Source organism: Galeopterus variegatus, unplaced genomic scaffold (genome assembly GCF_000696425.1).
Source record: "Galeopterus variegatus unplaced genomic scaffold, G_variegatus-3.0.2 Scaffold5545, whole genome shotgun sequence".
NCBI lineage: Eukaryota > Metazoa > Chordata > Mammalia > Dermoptera > Cynocephalidae > Galeopterus > Galeopterus variegatus.
Window position 1 is genome coordinate 5489 of NW_007731656.1, and position 19384 is coordinate 24872.

At 36.1% G+C, this 19384-nt stretch overlaps 1 protein-coding gene across 1 annotated transcript in view; it reads right to left on the reverse strand.

Annotated features, from left to right (window-relative positions):
• Positions 1 to 194: 194 nt before the first annotated feature.
• A2M (alpha-2-macroglobulin) overlaps positions 195 to 19384 on the reverse strand; it is a gene marked incomplete at its 3' end in the record, with an annotated part of 46777 nt that continues 27587 nt past the window's right edge. Inside the window, exons 23-31 of the mRNA XM_008589597.1 lie at positions 6978 to 7061; positions 6522 to 6698; positions 6109 to 6196; positions 5149 to 5305; positions 4790 to 4864; positions 4196 to 4376; positions 2163 to 2386; positions 481 to 699; positions 195 to 322 (exon numbers count right to left, since the gene is read on the reverse strand). Of these exons, the coding sequence (XP_008587819.1) occupies positions 195 to 322; positions 481 to 699; positions 2163 to 2386; positions 4196 to 4376; positions 4790 to 4864; positions 5149 to 5305; positions 6109 to 6196; positions 6522 to 6698; positions 6978 to 7061 (1333 nt within the window). The remainder of the gene's footprint in view (positions 323 to 480; positions 700 to 2162; positions 2387 to 4195; positions 4377 to 4789; positions 4865 to 5148; positions 5306 to 6108; positions 6197 to 6521; positions 6699 to 6977; positions 7062 to 19384) is intronic.

Sequence of the window (19384 nt, forward strand, 5' to 3'; positions counted from 1 at the left end):
CCTGAAGGCAGGGGACTGGCAGTGTAAACCCCATTGTTCATAAATTTTATTGTATGAATATTAACAGAATACGTTGCTTTTTAAGCAAATGTCGTAGAAGCATTTACTGTCATACTGCGTTACGTAGCGAGGAGTTTCAGTAAGAAGACTGGTTGCTATTCCCAGAATTAGGAGATATAGTCAGAAGGTCTTACCTGACATTCAGTGAAATCTGGAAGCTGGTGTGGTCTTTGGTTCCGTCACAAGTTTGGGGCACAGTCTGCACCACTAAAGCAAATGGGAAATCTTCCTTTTCTGGAAGAATGTTGTATTTCAAGGATGTCTATGGAACATTAAAGACAAAAATCTGTTTTTCTCCCTTCCTCAGAATTCCTTTCAACTTTCTCACTCTTTCTCTGATTTGCCCCGTTGCTGGCTGTGTCAGGACTTTTGAGTGAGAGTAGTTACAGTACACTGTCCTCATCTGTCCGAGAGTCTCACCTGGATGTAGACACATCCTTCCCCTGTCACTCTTGCACTGTACTCCCCAGGCACCTCTGGCAATGAGACCTGCTGTAGTAACAGGCGGTTGTGGTCGTCCACTTGGAATTTTGTGGAAAATGTTCCTGAAGACTGGATGGTCACCTGTGCAGCCTTCCCAGTTCTGGTAAAAGTGGCTGCTCCATATCTGGACAATGCGTAGAGAGCCACTACGGTGTCCTGAAAGAGATGAGCGAGAGAACCTGCTTAGGTATAATAACCCTCTGAGGACTGAGACATTTTCCAAAGACCCATGTAAGCTGCAACAAAGGGGCCTTAATTTCCTATTTCCCTCTCTACTTAAATATTGTAGCTCTAATTTCAAGATTGATTATAATCTTTAGATAGATGACAGAACCATAATACTCTTATTCACATTGGACTGTATGCCCTAGAGGTTTATTTTATTTATCAGAATATGGAATGTGAAAATGTATGTTAATGGTCATCATTTATTAGCATCAGCTCTCTGCCTCAGATGTCTTTCTTGACAACTGTGGTCATTTCTGCCACCACCTACACAAACTTCAGTCTACTCTGCTTGGCTGCTGAGGCGGGAGTCCTGAGAGAACCCAGTGTCCTCTGTAGCCATGATCAGGGTCATGCTTCAGTTTCTCCAAAGAAAATAAAAGGCAAATATTACAATTATTTTCTTGATCTAATGGCATTTTTATGTGGTGCTCCCTTCTTATTGAAATATTATCTGTGGATTCTCCCTATATGCCGGGAGAACCCAGTGTCCTCTGTAGCCATGATCAGGGTCATGCTTCAGTTTCTCCAAAGAAAATAAAAGGCAAATATTACAATTATTTTCTGGATCTAATAGCATTTTTATGTGGTGCTCCCTTCTTATTGAAATATTATCTGTGGATTCTCCCTATATGCCGTATTCTCCATACTCATCAACAATGAACCTGGGTGACATCCAGAATGAATGGTGACTATCTCAATAAAATCATTTAGTTCTTTTCATTCATATGGAAGGATCAGTGATTAAATATAATGAAGAAAGAGTGGCGTGCATTTAGTCACTTTCTATTCTCTTTTAAGGTTGTATATGTGGACACCTAAATTCTCTGAAGATAAAGTTTCCTGCTGTGCACATATTGATGAATTGTTTAGATACACGATTATCTGGTTAGGCTTAGGAGGTTGGGTGAATAATGACAGCTCTTTACACTCCTGATGAACAAATGTTGGTGTATTAAGAGGTGGATAAGGGAAACATGAAGTGTGTCAGCTTTAAAAGATGCCAGCTAAGGGGGACCCAAGAATGCAAAGATTTGTAAGGAGAGACAATTTAGTTTTGTGTATACTTCCTGGAAACAACTTAAAAGTCTCTTAGAACTTCCAGAAGAATGGTAGGAGATTTTTTCTTCATTCTGCGGGTGCCCCACTGCTCCTTTAGGGAGCTAGAGTTGCTGCTGGAAGCAGGAGACTGCATAACAGCACAGGCATGGGGTGCCAGAACTCTACACAGTTTCTTTTCAGCCCTCGTTGACGTTGATTTTCTCATTATCCCTGAATACTAATAACATTTTCCTCATTTCAGATTACTGTCATCTTCATTTTTTCTTTTTGTATGTGTTTGTATTTTGTTCAAACCTTTTGCCAGAAGTTAAATGTTCCGGCGAATCACTGACCTGGGTGGAGGAGAAGCCGCCATGGGAATTCTGCTGCTTTGTGATCCATTTCACAGCGTGCGTTGCGGAGTTCAGGTCCTCTGAGCTTGGGGCTGGCTGGGCCGTGAGGCGAGCCAGGAGCACATAGGACGTCATCTCCACCTCAGCAGAAGGAGCCTGGGGCTGATAAACATGCCCTTCTGGTGCCCTGGGTTTCTGAGGTCGTGTCCAGTGGATAGAATTATCTGGGTGTGAGAAAAAAATATTTATAATTGACTATATATTTATATTTAATTTTAGTGGAAAGTACCCAAGCCAGAGCTGAAGTGAAGGTTGTATTCCAGTTACAATCTTTCTAACGTTGTGTAGATGCTTTTCCTTTTATGTTATCTGAACTTGGTGTGTTTCAGATCAGCTAAGGCAAAGAAAGTTGCTGAAATCTGATGCCTATACGTATCTATGTTTTTAAATAGTTGCTACAGGGTTGGTGGGAGGAAGAGATGGCAGGAGGAGGTTCTCTCACTGCTTATGGCTATTTCCTATTTCTGATGTTATCTAAATCTCATTTGGAGTTTGTTAAATTTCTTATAAATCCCATTCTTAGTGGTTTCTTGTGAGGATCACAGATCACATGAAATTCTAGAGTTTGCACTCATTTGATTGGAAAAAATAATACTAACAGCTGATGTGCTTAGCCTGCTGATCAATCATAATGCTTCTTGAAGTATAACTAAGGGAAACTCATGCACATGCACAGGGAGACAGGTACGAGGATCCTCACTGCAGCATTGCTTGTAATAGAAGGAAATAATAATGAGAAAAGATCCATGAGGAGAAATCTGATATATAAATTATGACCTATTTATATACTGTAATATATTATGCAGCAGTGAAAATTAATGACCTAAGAGCTACAGACACTGGTATAGGGACTCTCAATATAATATTGAAATTAAAAAAATAAAAGGAAAACAAACAGAAAATAAACTGCAGAAATATCCTAAAAATATAATACTGCTTATTTAAAGATGAAAAACATGTACGAATTCTGACTTGAAATTAAAAAAATAAAAGGAAAACAAACAGAAAATAAACTGTAGAAATATCCTAAAAATATAATACTGCTTATTTAAAGATGAAAAACATGTACGAATTCTGACTATTATTTGAGGATACCTATACAGCAAAAATATAAAGAAATCGACGGAAATGGTAGTGACAAGTTCAGGACAATGGTCACTTCTGCAAATGGAAGTGGTACACGGGATTTTTCATGCATTGGTGATATTTTATATCTTAAGTTGGGAAGGAGTTATATATGGGTGTTTGCTAGTGACTTTTTATGCCTTTTTATATATATGTAATATTTACCAGTACATTAAAAAATAATTAATGGCACAGTCAAAGGAGAAAGGTCGAATGCATTTTATTGGACATCTTATCATTTGCATTTTATTTTCTATTTCTTCAACCCCTTTTATAGACCGTGGTATATGTAGAAGTATTGTGTAAATATGAATAGATTGGTCAACATTAATAATCTTGTGAAATAAGCTTTCCTTATATTGAAGATGATATGATTCACCAGGTAAGGCTTGGATACATATTAAGAACTGATATCTTAGTAATAATTAGTACTTTTCTAGCATTTACTATGTGCCATATGCTCTACCAAGTGTTTCATGTGCATTAACTCATTTGACACAGCAACCCTATGAAGTACACACTATTATTATCTCCATTTTGCTGATGAAGGAACTGAAACATAGACAAGTTAATGCCTTGCCCGAAATCACATAGGGAGTATGTTTAGGAGCTAGTCTACAGGGGCTAAGCTTCTCACTACTGCATTATACTGCCTCTTATCTTTTGATGTCTGGTTTGATTAAGAAATCCTGGATTTTATAAAAATTTGATATGGACAAAATATATATGATATACATAAAAGAAGACAGGGGACAGGGTTCACAGGAGGTAGGAGTAGGGCGTTATTGTAATGTAGTTCTTGATATAGAGAATATGGGACAGGAGAAAGAGCTCAGGTGTGCTCTCACCTTCTTTCACAGCTTCCTCCTCAAGTGATTTCAGTATCTCTTTCCTCTTGTCCTGGTCACCTGCCAGGGCAAAAGCATAGGCCAGCAGTGCCTTGGTGTAGACATGGCTGCCATGGGCCACTTTCTGTGTTGTCTTCCAGGCTGACTCCAGGCAGAACAGGGCATTGCGGACAACAGGGTGCTGTGAAAAGAGAACAGGAAGGGAACTGAGCTATCTGCACAGAGGTGCTAGCATTCTGGGGAAACACACAGATCATAGCACAGGAGATAAAGAAGTTTTTCAAATGATTTTACACATCTGTTTCTCATTCTTATGGATAGAGAGAATAATATTTTTTATCTGTTACTCTCATATTCAAAAAACATATCTTTAGAATTCTTTTTTTTTGAAGGAGTAGGGGAGAAATAGCCACTGGGAAAGTATAAACCTTTCTTAATGGATTGACCAAATTCTCTATTGATCTGGGAAGCATTGGCATTGCATAGAGGGAAAATTGACACTTGGCATTTAGTAATGTAGTATTTCAGAGAGCAGGTCAGCGGTTTTGTTGCATACAGAGTTGTCCTTCAGCAGAGACATACGGTGGTACCTACAGTGACTGGGAGAGGAATCTCCAGAAGGGCAATGGTGATATAGGCGGAAAGAGTCACTTCATCTTCTACTCCTCCCTGTGAAGATGAGAAAGACAGGAGATTTGAGTAATTCAACTTCTAAGAATTCTCTTAATCAGTGCTTTCCACTCTGCTGTGTCATGAAGTTTATCCTCACCCATATCCGTCCCCATGGAGCAACGTATCACCACTAACCTAAGTTTCATCCTTTCTTCCTTGGTGCTATCCAGGTTTTACTTTCCTCTGATACATTCCCTTAGGCATTTCTATATTATCACTTCCTTTCTCATCCTTGTGGATATCATAATGGACAAATCAAAACCAACTCCAGAATGGTTCACCTTCATGGCGTTGTTGAGCAGTGACCCAGAGCTCTTGAAACAGCCGTTGTCCTTCTGCTTTTGCGAGAGCCAGGTGAGGGCTTGGGTAATGTGTGCTTCATCGATGTAGATATATGCTCGAGCCTGGGCAAAAGTCTTCAGCACAAAGGCTGTGAGCCTGACGGGGGAGGAAGCGATGATGATATCTATGTTATTGCAATGGTTTTGTAGCCACTTCACAGCAAGGGGCTTTATATGACACTTCTTACATTGATGTGCGTCATCTAACAGGAGTTCTTGTGTCCTTAGGTTGCCTATCGCCTTTAGTCTCCTTGATTAACCTTCTAGATCTAGTATTTCCTTGAAGACTCACTTTCCCTTTGTCACAGGGAGTATAAGTACTTCTAACATTGATTTTTCTTAGTTAATTGGTCAAGGGTTAAATCTCTGTTTTCTTTAGAGATTTCCTTCTGTAAATGATGGAATCTTCTCATGTGCACCTACTAAGAGTAGATGCAATAACTCCTGCTAATGTTGTGTTGCCTTGGGGATCTTAAAAAATAAAAATGTTTCATATCACTGTCTCCCTCTAAATTTTTTCCTCCTGTTAATATATTTATTCTAAGTCAAGATGAATATGATCTAAAAAATATAACATAAGCTGAAGTTAACATAGTTTATCTGGAAGGTATATGATATGTTCACTGGTCATAAAATTTAAAAACTCATGGTTATGAGAGCTATTTAAGAAAATACCTTGGCATATTATTAAGAGGATTAATTTTGGGAGCAAGTCTACCACAAATGTATTTCAATTTCAGCTTTTCTGCTTGTTATCTTGCTAATCTTGATGTATTTATCAGTATAACCAACTACATGTCTAATAACATATCTAATAGGGTTGCTGTAAATATAATTGTGGTAATACACATACAAGACATGGCACAAAAATAGGAGCTCAAAAAATTGTCCTTCCCTTACCAGGTATTGCCCTTGTTCCTGCTATATTTCTCCCCAAAGGTGCTGTAGGAGCCATCAGAGTGCTTGTAATTCAACTGTCTCTGGTAACCTGGAATGGAAGATTAATGAAACATGACAGATTAATGTGCATACTGAAGCCAGAGAAATGTCTGAAATGCCTTGGCCTCTCTTGTGACCATTCCCAAATTTTACTGGCATAAGGTTCTGACACAAGGTTCTGAGCCTTAAACATCTTGTTGGAGGTTGGAGAGTGGAGAGTTTCCATGGAATTAACAGTTATATTATTCTTACCATAGTAGCTATTATAGTGAGATAAGCTAATGTGTCATAGTATTGATAAATAACTCAAGCCTATTTGGAAATATAGTTGAAACAGCACTGTCAAGTTTCCACTCACTCATTCAATCACTCACCAGTGTTGAGATATCCAATGGCCTTAGACTTGATCTCTGGAGTCAGCTGCTGTGTTTCATTTAGATAATCCAGAACATAGATGTTAGGAGCAAAGAGGACCATATTCTGTTCTCCACAGCCAAAGGGCATCTGGAGGAGATTCTGTGTATCTTGCATGGCAGAGCCTAATATGTCTCCTAGGGAATGAAAGAGATGGGAAGCCATAAAGCTTAGAAATTATAATCTATCAGAATCATTAAGAAGAAATGAATAATTAGCTGAGCTAAGAAGAAATGAAGATTTATAGGAAGGGTGAGTCTCCCAGGGACAGAGGTATGATTGGAAGCAATACACAAGCCCAAGGAAGGAGGGAGAAAGAAGCTAAAATTATAGCTGTTATTTTGAGTAAATGTTTATAAAAAAGAAATATAGTAGGAGCTATTAATGTGCAAATACACTAGGGTCTGGAGACTCACCCAAAACTGAGACAGAGGCTCGGGCAGATTCTTCTACCACATTTGGTGGCAGCTTCAGGAATATTTGTTCAGATACTTCAGCACCTAGAGAAACAAATCAGCCATATAAAAATTATTTATGCAATATATCTTTCTGGAGTGCTCTATGATCCAGAAGCCAGAACTATGTCTTACACCTAAATTCCTTTTGAAAAGCTATCACTCTCTTAATAGAACAGTATTTTCATATCTCAAACATGGGCTACTGGAATTCTGAAATTTCCAGATTTTTTTCCCCAACCATCTTTTTCCCTATGTGTAGAGGTGAATTACAAAAAAAGATGATGAAGTGATAAGAGCTTGACGATGAGGTGGTTCAGGTGCAATTATCCCATGGCTAACACAAGATGGTTATTACAAGATGATCTATTTAGTGCCTACCCTCAACTTCCTTACTCAACAGCTGCATGGGAAAAAAACCAGCAAAGCCCTGTATGTATACATAAGCAAAAGAAAAATTCCTCAAAAGGTCCTGAATTCTAAAACAATGTTATATCCTTTCTTCAGTCAAATTTCATCAGATATGAAGATAGCGTTTTTGTGAAAGATTCATAAAATGGGGGTGGAGAGGTGAAGATGGGCAGTATTCGACACATTGAAAATAAAATAATTACTAGTGATGAACATACATATACTTCCGTTTTAATCTTGGTGAATTATGGTAAAGATGGAAATGAGAGAAGTGTAGTATTTATTTTTATACTGCATCCTTTCCTAGTAAAATTAATATTAAAACTTTTGTGAGAAGGCAGATGCCATAAACAAAGTTATAAGACAAATGATCGAGTGAAATATTTTGACTAATTAAAATAATTGTTACTGATGAACATATACTTACTGTCATTTTAATTTTTGTGAACTATATAAAGATGATGTATGTGTATTATTTATCTTTCTTCCTTCATAAAATTAATATTAAAATTTTTGTAAGAGAACAAATGTGACCTGAGTGAGCTCTGGAGGGGCTTGTAGGCCCCACTGAACCACTGTGTGGGCTGCCCAAGTGAGTGCATGCAGGACCTGTGCACTAACTAGCCAAGGCAGCTCACTGCACACTCAACTGCATTGAAGAAAGAAGAGTCACCAGCAGAACCTACAAATAGAGAAGGAAGTCTTTCCCCTCATAACCCACTCCAGAGTGATAGAAAAATTAAGTGTTCTACCAGCTGACCAAACATCAGCATAGAAATACTAGAACTACAAAAAACAAGAAGATATGACACCACCAAAGGAATATGGTAATTCTCAAGTACCAAACCCCATAGAGCAAGAAACCCTTGAGATGTCTGAAAAGGAATTCCAAGCACTGATTTTAAGAAAACTCCAAGAAAGAAGAATCAACTAGAGAACACAATGAAACAAGAAAAAATATTAAGGATATGAAGGAGGAAATTTACAAAGAGATTAATAACTTATAAATAGAATGTAACAGAACTACTAGAAATGAAGGATTCTCTCAGTGAAATATAAAACAGAACAGAAAGTTTGAGCAGCAGGCTAGAGCAAGCAGAAGAAAGAATCTCAGAACTCAAGGATGTTCTTTTTGAAAAAACCAAGGCAGATAAGAAAAAGAAAAAAAAGAATAAAAAAAATGAAGAAAATTTAAGAGAGCTAGCAGACAACCTTAGATGTACAAACATCCAAATCATGAGTATTCCAGAAGGGGAGAAAAAAGGAAAATGCATTCAAAACTTATTCAAGGAAGTAATAACAGAAAACTTCCCAGGTACAGGGAGGGATACAGATCTTCAGATCCAGGAAGCCCAAAGATCCTCAAACATATTCAATCCAAAAAGATACTCTCTAAGGCACATGATGTCAAACTGGCAAAACTCAAAGACAAAGAGAGAATTCTAAAAGTAGCAAGAAAAAAGTGTCAAGTCACCTATAAGGGAGCTCTCATCATGTTAACAGCAGACTTCTCAACTGAAACCTCAAAGGCCAGAAGAAAATGGGTTGATATATTCAAAACACTAAAAGAAAACAATTGCCAGCCAAGAATATACCCAGCATGGTTATCCTTCAGAGATGAGGGAGAAATAGTGTATTTCTCTGACATACAAAAATTATGGGAGTTCACTACCACACGCCCAGCCCTGCAGGAAATTCTCAAAGGAGTCCTGCATCTGCAATCTGAAAAACAATAATCAATATCATGTATTCACAAGAAAAAGCAAAACCTGCCCTTAAAACCAAAATGCAAACAAGAAGGAGAAAGAAACTAAATCATGTCACCTCAAAAATACAACTAGCATTGAAGATGAAAAATAAAAGGGGAAGAAAGGGACAAATGATGTTTAGAACATCTAAACAAAAAGCAATATAAATGACAGGAGTAAAGCAATACTTATCAATAACAACCCTAAATGACTGATTGGATTAAAAAGCTAGATCCAACTATATGCTGTCTTCAAGATACCCATCTCACCTATAAAGATAAACACAGACTAAAACTGAAGGGATGGACAAAGATATACCATGCAAATGGAAAACAAAAATGAGCAGGGGTAGCTATTTTTACATCAGATAAAATAGACATCAAACCAAAAACCTTAAAGAGATAAAGAAGGCCACTATGTAATAATAAAGGGATCTATCCATTTAGAAGACATAACAATCATAAATATGTATGCACCCAACAGTGGAGCACCTAGATATGTAAAGCAAATACTCTTACACCTAAACATATAGACCCAAATACAGTAAGAGTGGGTGACCTGAACACCCCTCCATCAGCTTTAGACAGATCTTTCAGGTAACAAATCAAAAAAGAAACACAAGATTTAAACTACACCTTATACCAATTAGACCTGGCAGACATCTACAGAGCATTTCATTCAAAAACTAGAAAGTATACTTTCTTGTCATCAGCACATGGAACATTCTCCAGGACAGACCACACAGTAGGTCACAAATCAAGTCTTAGCAAATTGAAAAAAACTGAAATCATCCCAAGTATCTTTTCACACCACAATGGATTAAAACTGGAAATCAATAACAAGAAAATTCTGGAGACTATTCAAGTGCACGGAAACTGAACAACAGATTCCTGAATGACCTATGGGTCCAAGAAGAAATTAAACAGGAAATCAAAAAATTTCTTGAAACTAATGATAATAAAGATACATCATATCAAAACCTGTGGGATACTGCAAAAGCAGTACTAAAAGGGAAGTTTATTGCAATAAACACGTTAGAAGAATGGAAAGTTTTCTGATAAATGACCTAATACTACACCTCAAAGAACTAGAAAAACAGCAACAAACAAACCCAAAAGCAGTAGACCAAAAGAAATAATCAAGATCTGGGCAGAACTAAATGAAATAGAGACCCAAAAAACAAGACAATGAAACAAAAAGTTGTTTTTTTTTTTTTTGAGAAGGTAAATAAAATAGATAAACCTTTAGCTAGGTTAACTAATGAGAGAGAGAGAGAGAAGACCCAAGTAACAAAACTCAGAAATGAAAAGGGAGACATTACAACCAATACCACAAAAATGCAAAGAATCATTACAGATTATTATAAACAACTATACACCAAGAAATATGAAGACCTGGAGGAAATGGATAAATTTCTGGACACATATAAACTTCCAAGACTGAACCAAGAAGAAATGTAAAACTTGAACAGACCAATAACAAGTAATGAGGTTGAAGCAGTAATCAGAAATCTTACAATAAAAAAGCCCAGGATGGATGGCTTTACAGCTGAATTCTATCAAACATTTAAAGAAGAATCAATACCACTTCTCTTCAAACTTTTCCAAAAAACTGAAATGGAAGCCATTCTCTCAACCTCATTGTATGAGCAGCATCATCCTGATACAAAAACCAGGCAAAGATACAACAAATAAAAGAAAACCACAGGCCAGTATCCTTGATGAATACTGATACAAAAATCCTCAACAAAATACTAGCAATCAGAGGTTGGTTCAACATATGAAAGTCAATAAATATGATACATCACATCAACAAAACGAAGGACAAAAGCAGTATGATTATCTCAATTGGTGCAGAGAAGGCATTTGTCAAAATTTGACATCCCTTCATGATTAAGATTCTCAGCAAATTAGGTATAGAAGAAAATTATCTCAATGCAATAAAAGCAATTTATGACAAACCAATTGCCAATATCATCCTGCATGGATGAGAAGAACAGGAACCAGACAAGGATGCCCACTCTCACCACTATTATTTAACATAGTATTGGAAGGACCAGCTAGAGCAATTAGGCAAGAGAAAGAAATAAAGGGCATCAAGGAGAGGATGAAGCCAAACTCTCCATGTTTTCTGATGATATAATCTTATATATAGAAAAATCTATAGAGTCTACCAAAAAACTCTTACAGCTGATTAACAATTTCAGTAATGTTGCATGATACAAAATCAGCACTCAAAAATCAATAGCGTTTTTATACTACAATAACAAACTAGCAGAAAACGAATTCAAAAAAGCAAGCTCATTTACAATAGTCGCCAAAAAAATAAAATACATAGGTATCAATTTAACCAAGGAGGTGAACGATCTCTTTAATGAGAACTACAAAACACTACTGAAAGAAATTAAAGAGAACACAAAAAGGTGGAAAGACATACCATACTCTTGGATGGGAAGAATTAACATCATGAAAATGTCCATTCTGCCCAGAGCAATCTACAAATTCAATGCAATCCCTATCAAAATACTAATGACAGTCTTCACAGACATAGAAAAAGTAATCCTAATATTCATATGGAACAATAAACGACCTCCAATAGCCAAAGCAATCCTGGGCAAAATTATTAAAAAAAATATAGCCAGATGCATAGCACTATCTGAATTCAAATTATACTGCAAAGCTATTGTAAGCATAACAGCTTGATACTGACATAAAAACAGACACTTGGACCAATGGAACAGAATAGAAGACCCAGAAATCAGCCAACTGATCTTTGACAAAGGCAACAAGAACCTACATTGGGGAAAAGACTGCCTCTTCAATAAATGGTGCTGGGAAAATTGGACATATATATGCAGAAGAATGAAAGTATACCTGTACCTCTCATCATATACCAAAATCAACCTAAAATGGATTAAAGATTTAAGTATAACACCCCAAACTATAACTTCTAAGAGAAAACATAGGGTAAACACTTTACTAAGTAGGACTAGGCAAAGACTTTATGAATAAAACCCCCAAAATGAAAAGGAATAAAAGAAAAAATAAAGAAATGGGATCACATCAAACTAAAAACCTTCTGCACAGCAAAGGAAACAATCAACAGAATGGAAAGAAACCTATGGAATGGGAGAAAATATTCAAAAACTATACATCCAACAATAGATTAATATCCAGAATATATAAGGAACTCAAACAACTTCACAGTAAAAAATCAAATAATCCAATTTAAAAATGGGCAAAGAAGCTGAACAGAAATTTTTCAAAGGAAGACATATAAATGGCCAACAGGTACATGAAAAAATGCTTAGCATCAGTAGTCATCAGAGAGATGCAAGTCAACATCATATTAAGCTATCATCTCACCCTCATTAGACTGGCCAGTATTTAAAGACTGAGAATAACACATGCTGGTGAGGACGTGGAGAAAGGGAAACCCTCCTACATTGTTGGTGGGACTGTAAAATAGTACAGCCATTATTGAAAATAGTACAGAGATTTCTCAAACAACTACAGATAGAGCTACCATATGATCCAACAATCCCACTACTGGGTATATATCCAAAGGAATGGAAATCATCATGTTGAAGGGATACCTGTACTCCCATGTTCATTGAAGCCCTATTTACAATAGCCAAAATATGGAACCAACCTAAGTGTCCATCGATGGATGACAGGAGAAAGAAAATGTGGTACATATACACAATGGAGTACTACTCAGCCATATAAAAGAATGAAATTCTGCCATTTGCAGCAACATGGATGAGTCTGGAGAAAATTATGTTAAGTGAAATAAGCCAGACAAAGAAACAGAAATACCACATATTCTCACTCATAACTGGATGCTAGGAAGGAAGGAAGGAAGGAAGGAAGGAAGGAAGGAAGGAAGGAAGGAAGGAAGGAAGGAAGGAAGGCAGGAAGGAAGGAAGGAAGGAAAAAGGAAGGAAGGAAGGAAGGAAGGAAGGAAGGAAGGAAGGAAGGAAGGAAGGAAGGAAGGAAGGAAGGAAGGAAGGAAGGAAGGAAAGGAGGTGGGGAGGGAAGGAGGGAAGATGGAAGGAATGAAGGAAAGAAAGGAAGAAAGAAAAGACTACAACAATACATTGAACTTTCAGAAGAAGAGAATGATACTAAGGATGGTAGAAATGGGATAGTTAGGGAAGTGATAAGTCAGGCAAAGGTATAAAGAAATATCATGATTTGTAAGAGTGAATATGCTAATAATAAATTTTAAAAAATTTAAGAACATTTGTTAAATAACAAAAAAGATGAATGCTATATGCAAATCTAAAAGACAAATGACCAAGTGAATGAAACTTTTTGCAACATATTCAACAGATAAAGATTCAGTGCCATACAACTGCATCAAAAAAAGAGAAACTACAAAAACCACTAAAAAAACCAAATGGTTAAAGGATATGAAGCCAATTCATAAACATGAGAAAATAAGCTCATCCTCACTTGTAATTAAGGAAATACATATTAAAATAACAGCAAAATATTTTTTCTTCCAAATTTTTTGATAAAAATTAAAAATATTTACCTAACAGACGATGATGAGTATACATTATGGAATTGTATGCTGGTGGAAGTGTAAATGTGTTTAAGTAATAAAAAGGGGGCTTTATTTAGTTTTCAAACTAGGAATAGAGCAAGATGGCTGAATAGGATGTCTCAGGCTTCACCCACCACTGCCCCTGCCCCAGAAAGTTCAACTAGCAACTATCCATGGACAAGAGCAATTAAAAAAACCCCATGTACTTGGAAACAAGTCTGAGACACCTGTGTGGTCCACAGAACTGAATGAAAATGGAGTTAGACAGGTAAGAAAAATGGTCTCACTTCAGTTGCACCATTCCTTCCCACCCTCAGGCTGGCACAATTCCAGAAGAAGAGTGTTCCCCTGGGCCCATGTTTTCTACAGGGGGAAAAGAGAACCAGAGGTAGTCATCCAGCTTCCCTATCATTCTGAGATTCTTCCCAGAAGCCCACTTTGCTCTCATCTTGCAGGAAACACTGGGGATAATAAGGCATGGCTAGACTGCCTGGGGCCAGGTAGAAACAAAGAAAGGAGGTAGAGCTCACAGTGACCAGCATGCAGCTCTGTGTTTCCGCCAGCTGTGGCACCCAATCAGAAATACCAGCAACTGCATAGCCCACCTGTGAAGCTGAGCATGCTTTCAAAAGCATGGTGGAAAGTTGAACCTGCTTGAGTCTCTAGATGGCTACTCTCCATGCCTGGCCCCAGAGCCTACCCCAATGGTCCTGTCCAGTCAGGGAGATGCCCACCTCTGTGCCTTTCAGAGATGTGTATGGGCTAGACCTGCTTGACCCAGGAGGTCGAATAGAGGCTTGACTCAGGCAAAAGCTTATCCCATGGTTCTGCTTAGACAGGGAACCAATCCTCAATCCTGCATATAAGGAACATAGTTTCTGCTTCTACCTCTCCTGGGTAGCACCTCTACCTAACCTCAGAGCCCACCCTGTAGTCTTGCCCAACTGCAGATTAGAAGTAGCAAAATCACCCAGCCAAGGAAGACATTCTGTTACCGGCCTCACCAGAGGCCATTGCAGTACCATGCCAGCAGCTTCACCTCACATCAGAGCAAAGGCAGTAGCCAAGCCAACTAGAGAACCCACAACAAGCTCTGCCTGCCCAGGGTTGTTACCAACTGGCCCTTCCAGAATTACAGGCTAGACTAGTGAAGGTTTATCCCTGCCAAAGCACACCTGTAAATGCCAGAAGAGGTAGTTGTCTCCTCAAATGCACAGACAATGCAAAAACACAAGGATTACAAAGAATCAGGGAATGATGACACCTTTAAAAGAAAGTAGTGTAGCTCCAAAATGGGCCCTAAAGAAATGGAGATCTATAAAATGACTGACAAAGAATTTAGAATAATCTTAAATAAGTTCAGTGAACTACAAGAGTATATGAATAGAAAATTAAATGAAATTTGTAAAAAAAAATACATGAACAAAGTGAGAAGTTTGACAACAAATAGAAACAATAAAAAAGAAATCCTAGAAATGAAGAACCTAATAACTAAACTGAACAATTCAATACAAAGTTTTTACATCAGATGCAGTCTAGCAGAAGAAAGAATCAGTGTGCGTAAATACAGAACATTTGAAATATCCAGTCAGAGGAGCAAAAAGAAAAGACAACTAAGAAAGCCTATGGAAAGAATGGGACACCATCAAGAAACCAAACCTTTGCTTAAAAAAAAATTCTAGAATGAGAAAAAAGAAAAAAAGGGCCAGAAAGTATGTTTAAAAAAATAATGGCTGAAAACTTTCCTAATCTGGGGATAGATGCCAACATCCTGGTACAGGAAGTGCAGAGGTCTCCAAATAAATTCAACCCAAAGAGGAGTTCACCAACACACACAATAATCAAACTATCAAAAATCAAAGACAAAAGAAAAAAAGTCCCAAGAGCAGCAACTGATAAGAAACACATTGCATACAAAGGAGTCACAAAATGACTATCAGTGGATTTCTTAGCAGAAATCCTGCTGGTCAAGAGTGATATGATATACTCAAAGAGCTGAAGAAAAATAAAACTGCTTACCAAGAATACTTTACCCAGCAAAGCTGTCTTTCAGAATGAGAGAGAAATTAAAAATTTCCTAGACAACCAAAGTTCAGGAAGCTCATCACCATATAGGGATTTCTGAAAGGAGTTCTTTAAGCTAAAGCAAAAGGACACTAATTACTAACATAAAATTCACAAAGCATGAAACCCAATGGTTAAGTAATGCAGAGCCATATTTAAAATACTCTAGGACTGTAAAGATGGTGTGTAAAGCAACTTTATCCCTAACATGAAGAATAAAAAACAAAACTATTAATAACAACTACACTAAAATCAGTTGTCAAGGTACACACTACAAATGATATAAATTCTGATATCAAAAACATAAATGTGTGGGGAATAGTAAAATCGTAGAATTGTATGCAATCTAAGTTATTAACTTCAAATAGACTATTATAAGATGTTCTATGTAAGCCTTATGGTAACCACAAAGCAAAAATCTTTAGTAGAAGCACAAAAGAAAAATAAAATGGATTAAAAGCACACCACTACAGAAAACCAACCATCAAACCATAAAAGAAGACAGCAAGAGAGAAATAAAGAAACAAAGTATCTCAAAACAATCGGAAAAGAATGAACAAAATGGCAGTAGTAAGTGTCTACCTATCAATAATTATCTTGAATGTAAATGAATTAAATTCTCCAGTAAAAGGATTCAGAGAGTGCCTAAATGGATAAAAAACAAGACCCAACAACATGTGGCTTATAAGAGACCCACTTAATTTTTAAGAATGTAAACTTAACAGAAACTTAAAGTGAAGGGAGTAAAGAGATATTCCATACACATGGAAACCAAAAGAGAGTTGGGGAAGCTATACTTATATCATATAAAATAGACTTTAAACCAAAAATTGTAAAAAGAGATGAAAAAGATCATTATGTAATGATAAAGGGGTCAATTAATCAAGAAGATAAAACAACTATAAATATATATGTACTCAACATTGGAACACCTAAATATATAGAACAAATATTAAAGGATCTCAAGGGAGAGATAGATTATAATACAGTAATAGCAGGGGTCTACAATACCCACTTTTAACAATTGGCAGATCATCCAGATAGAAAATTAATAAGAAAACATCAGACTCAATAACACTTTATACCAAATGGACATAACAGACATACACAGAGCATTCCATTCAACAGCTATAGAAAACACATTCTTCTCAAGTGCACACAGAATGTTCTCCAGGGAAATAAGTCTTAGCAAATTTAAGAAGACTGAAATCATGTCAATTTTTTCCCCCAACCACAATGGTATGAAACTGGAAATCCAAAACAGGAAAAATTCACAAATGAATGGAAATTAAATAAGATGATCCTGAACAACCAATGGATAAATTAAGAAAATAAAAGGGAAATTGAAAGATATCTTTAGACAAATGAAAATGGAAGCACAACATACCAAACTTACGGGACATACCAAAAGCAGTTCTAAGATGATAGTTTATAGCAGCAAACACCTACACTATAAAAGAACACAGATATCAAATACACAACTTAACATTACTTCTCAAGGAACTAGAAAAAAGAAAAAAACTAAGCCCAAAGTTGTCAGAAGGATAATATAGAAGAAATAATATAGATCAGAGCAGAAATTAATGAAATCAAGACTAGAAAAACAATATGAAAGACCAAAAAACAAACAAAAAAACATGTGTTTTTTTAAAAAAAGATAAAATTGACAAACCTTTAGCTAGCCTAACCAAGAAAAAAAAAAAAAAAAAAAAAAAAAAAAAAGGAACAACTTAACATTACTTCTCAAGGAACTAGAAAAAAGAAAAAAACTAAGCCCAAAGTTGTCAGAAGGATAATATAGAAGAAATAATATAGATCAGAGCAGAAATTAATGAAATCAAGACTAGAAAAACAATATGAAAGACCAAAAAACAAACAAAAAAACATGTGTTTTTTTAAAAAAAGATAAAATTGACAAACCTTTAGCTAGCCTAACCAAGAAAAAAAAAAAAAAAAAAACAATAAAAAAAGGGAAAAGGCTCAAATAAATAAAATCAGAAATAAAAGACAAGACATTACAACTGACACCATGAGTTAAAAATGGTTATAAGAGACTATTATGAATGATTATATGCCAACTAATTGGAAAACCTAGAAAAAAAGGAATAAATTTCTAGACATATACAAGCTACCAAGACTGAGTCACAAAGAAGTAGAATATCTAAACAGACCAATAATGAGGAAGGAGGGTGACTGGTAATCTAAAGTCTCCCATCAAAGAAAAGCCCAAGACCTGATGGCTTCACTGCTGAATTCTACCAAACATTTAAAGAAGAACTAATACTAATCCTTTTCGAATTATTCCAAAAAATTGAAGAGGAGGAAGTACTGCCAAACTCCTGTTACAGGGTCAGCATTACCTTGATACCAATGCCAGACAAGGACATTACATAAAAACAACAACAACACAAAACCAATTACAGGCTAATATTCTTAATGAACATAGATGTAAAAATCCTCAATAAAATACCAGCAAACTGAATTCAACACCACATTAGAACGATCAACCACCATGATCAAATAAGATTTATCCCTGGGATACAAGGATGGTTTAACATATGCGAATCAATAAGTGTGACACATCACATTAAAAAGATCATATGGTTTTAGTCCCTAGTGTATAGAAATAATATTTATATATTATATACACTATAATAATACTTCTATACACAAACAATGAATTATCTGGAAAAAGAATCAAGAGAACAATCCCATTTGCAATAGCTATGAAAAAAAAATTCATAGGAATAAATTTAACCAAGAAGATGAAATGCCTGTACACTAAAAACTTTAAAATGTTGATGAAAAAAATAGAAGACACAAATAAATGGAAATATATCCCATATTCATGGATTGGAAGAATTAATATTGTTTAAATGTCTATACTAACCAAGATGATCTACAAATTCAGTGCAATCCCTATCAAAATTCCAATGTCATTTCTCATAGAAATAGAAAAAATAATCTTAAAATTCATATTAAACTACAAGAAAACCCAAATAGCCAAGGCAATCATGAGCAAGAAGATCAAAATTGGAGGCATCACACTACCTGGTTTTAAACTATATTACAAAGCTATAATAATTGAAACAGCATGGTACTGGCATAAAAGTAGACACATTGACCAATAGAACAGAACAGAGAGCCTAGAAGTTAATCCATACACATATGATCAATTGATTTTTAATAAAGATACCAAGAATAAACAATGGAAAAAAGATAGTGTCTTCAAAAAATGGTGGTGGGAGAACTGAATATCCACATGCATGAGAATGAAATTGAAATCTTATCTCATACCACATATAAAAATCAATTCAAAATAGATTAAAGACTTTAACATAAGCACTGACACTGTAAAACTACTAGAAGAAAATTTAGGAGAACTACACAACAGTGGTCTGTGAAATGATTTTTTTTGTATTTGACCCCCAAAGCACAGGCAACAAAAGTTGACAAATGGGGGTTATATTAAATTGAAAAATCTCTGTGAAGCAAAGAAAACAATTAACATTGTGAAGAAACAACCTGTGAACCTGGAGAAACTATTTGCAAATCATACATTCAAAAAGGGGTTAGTATCCAAAATATATAAGG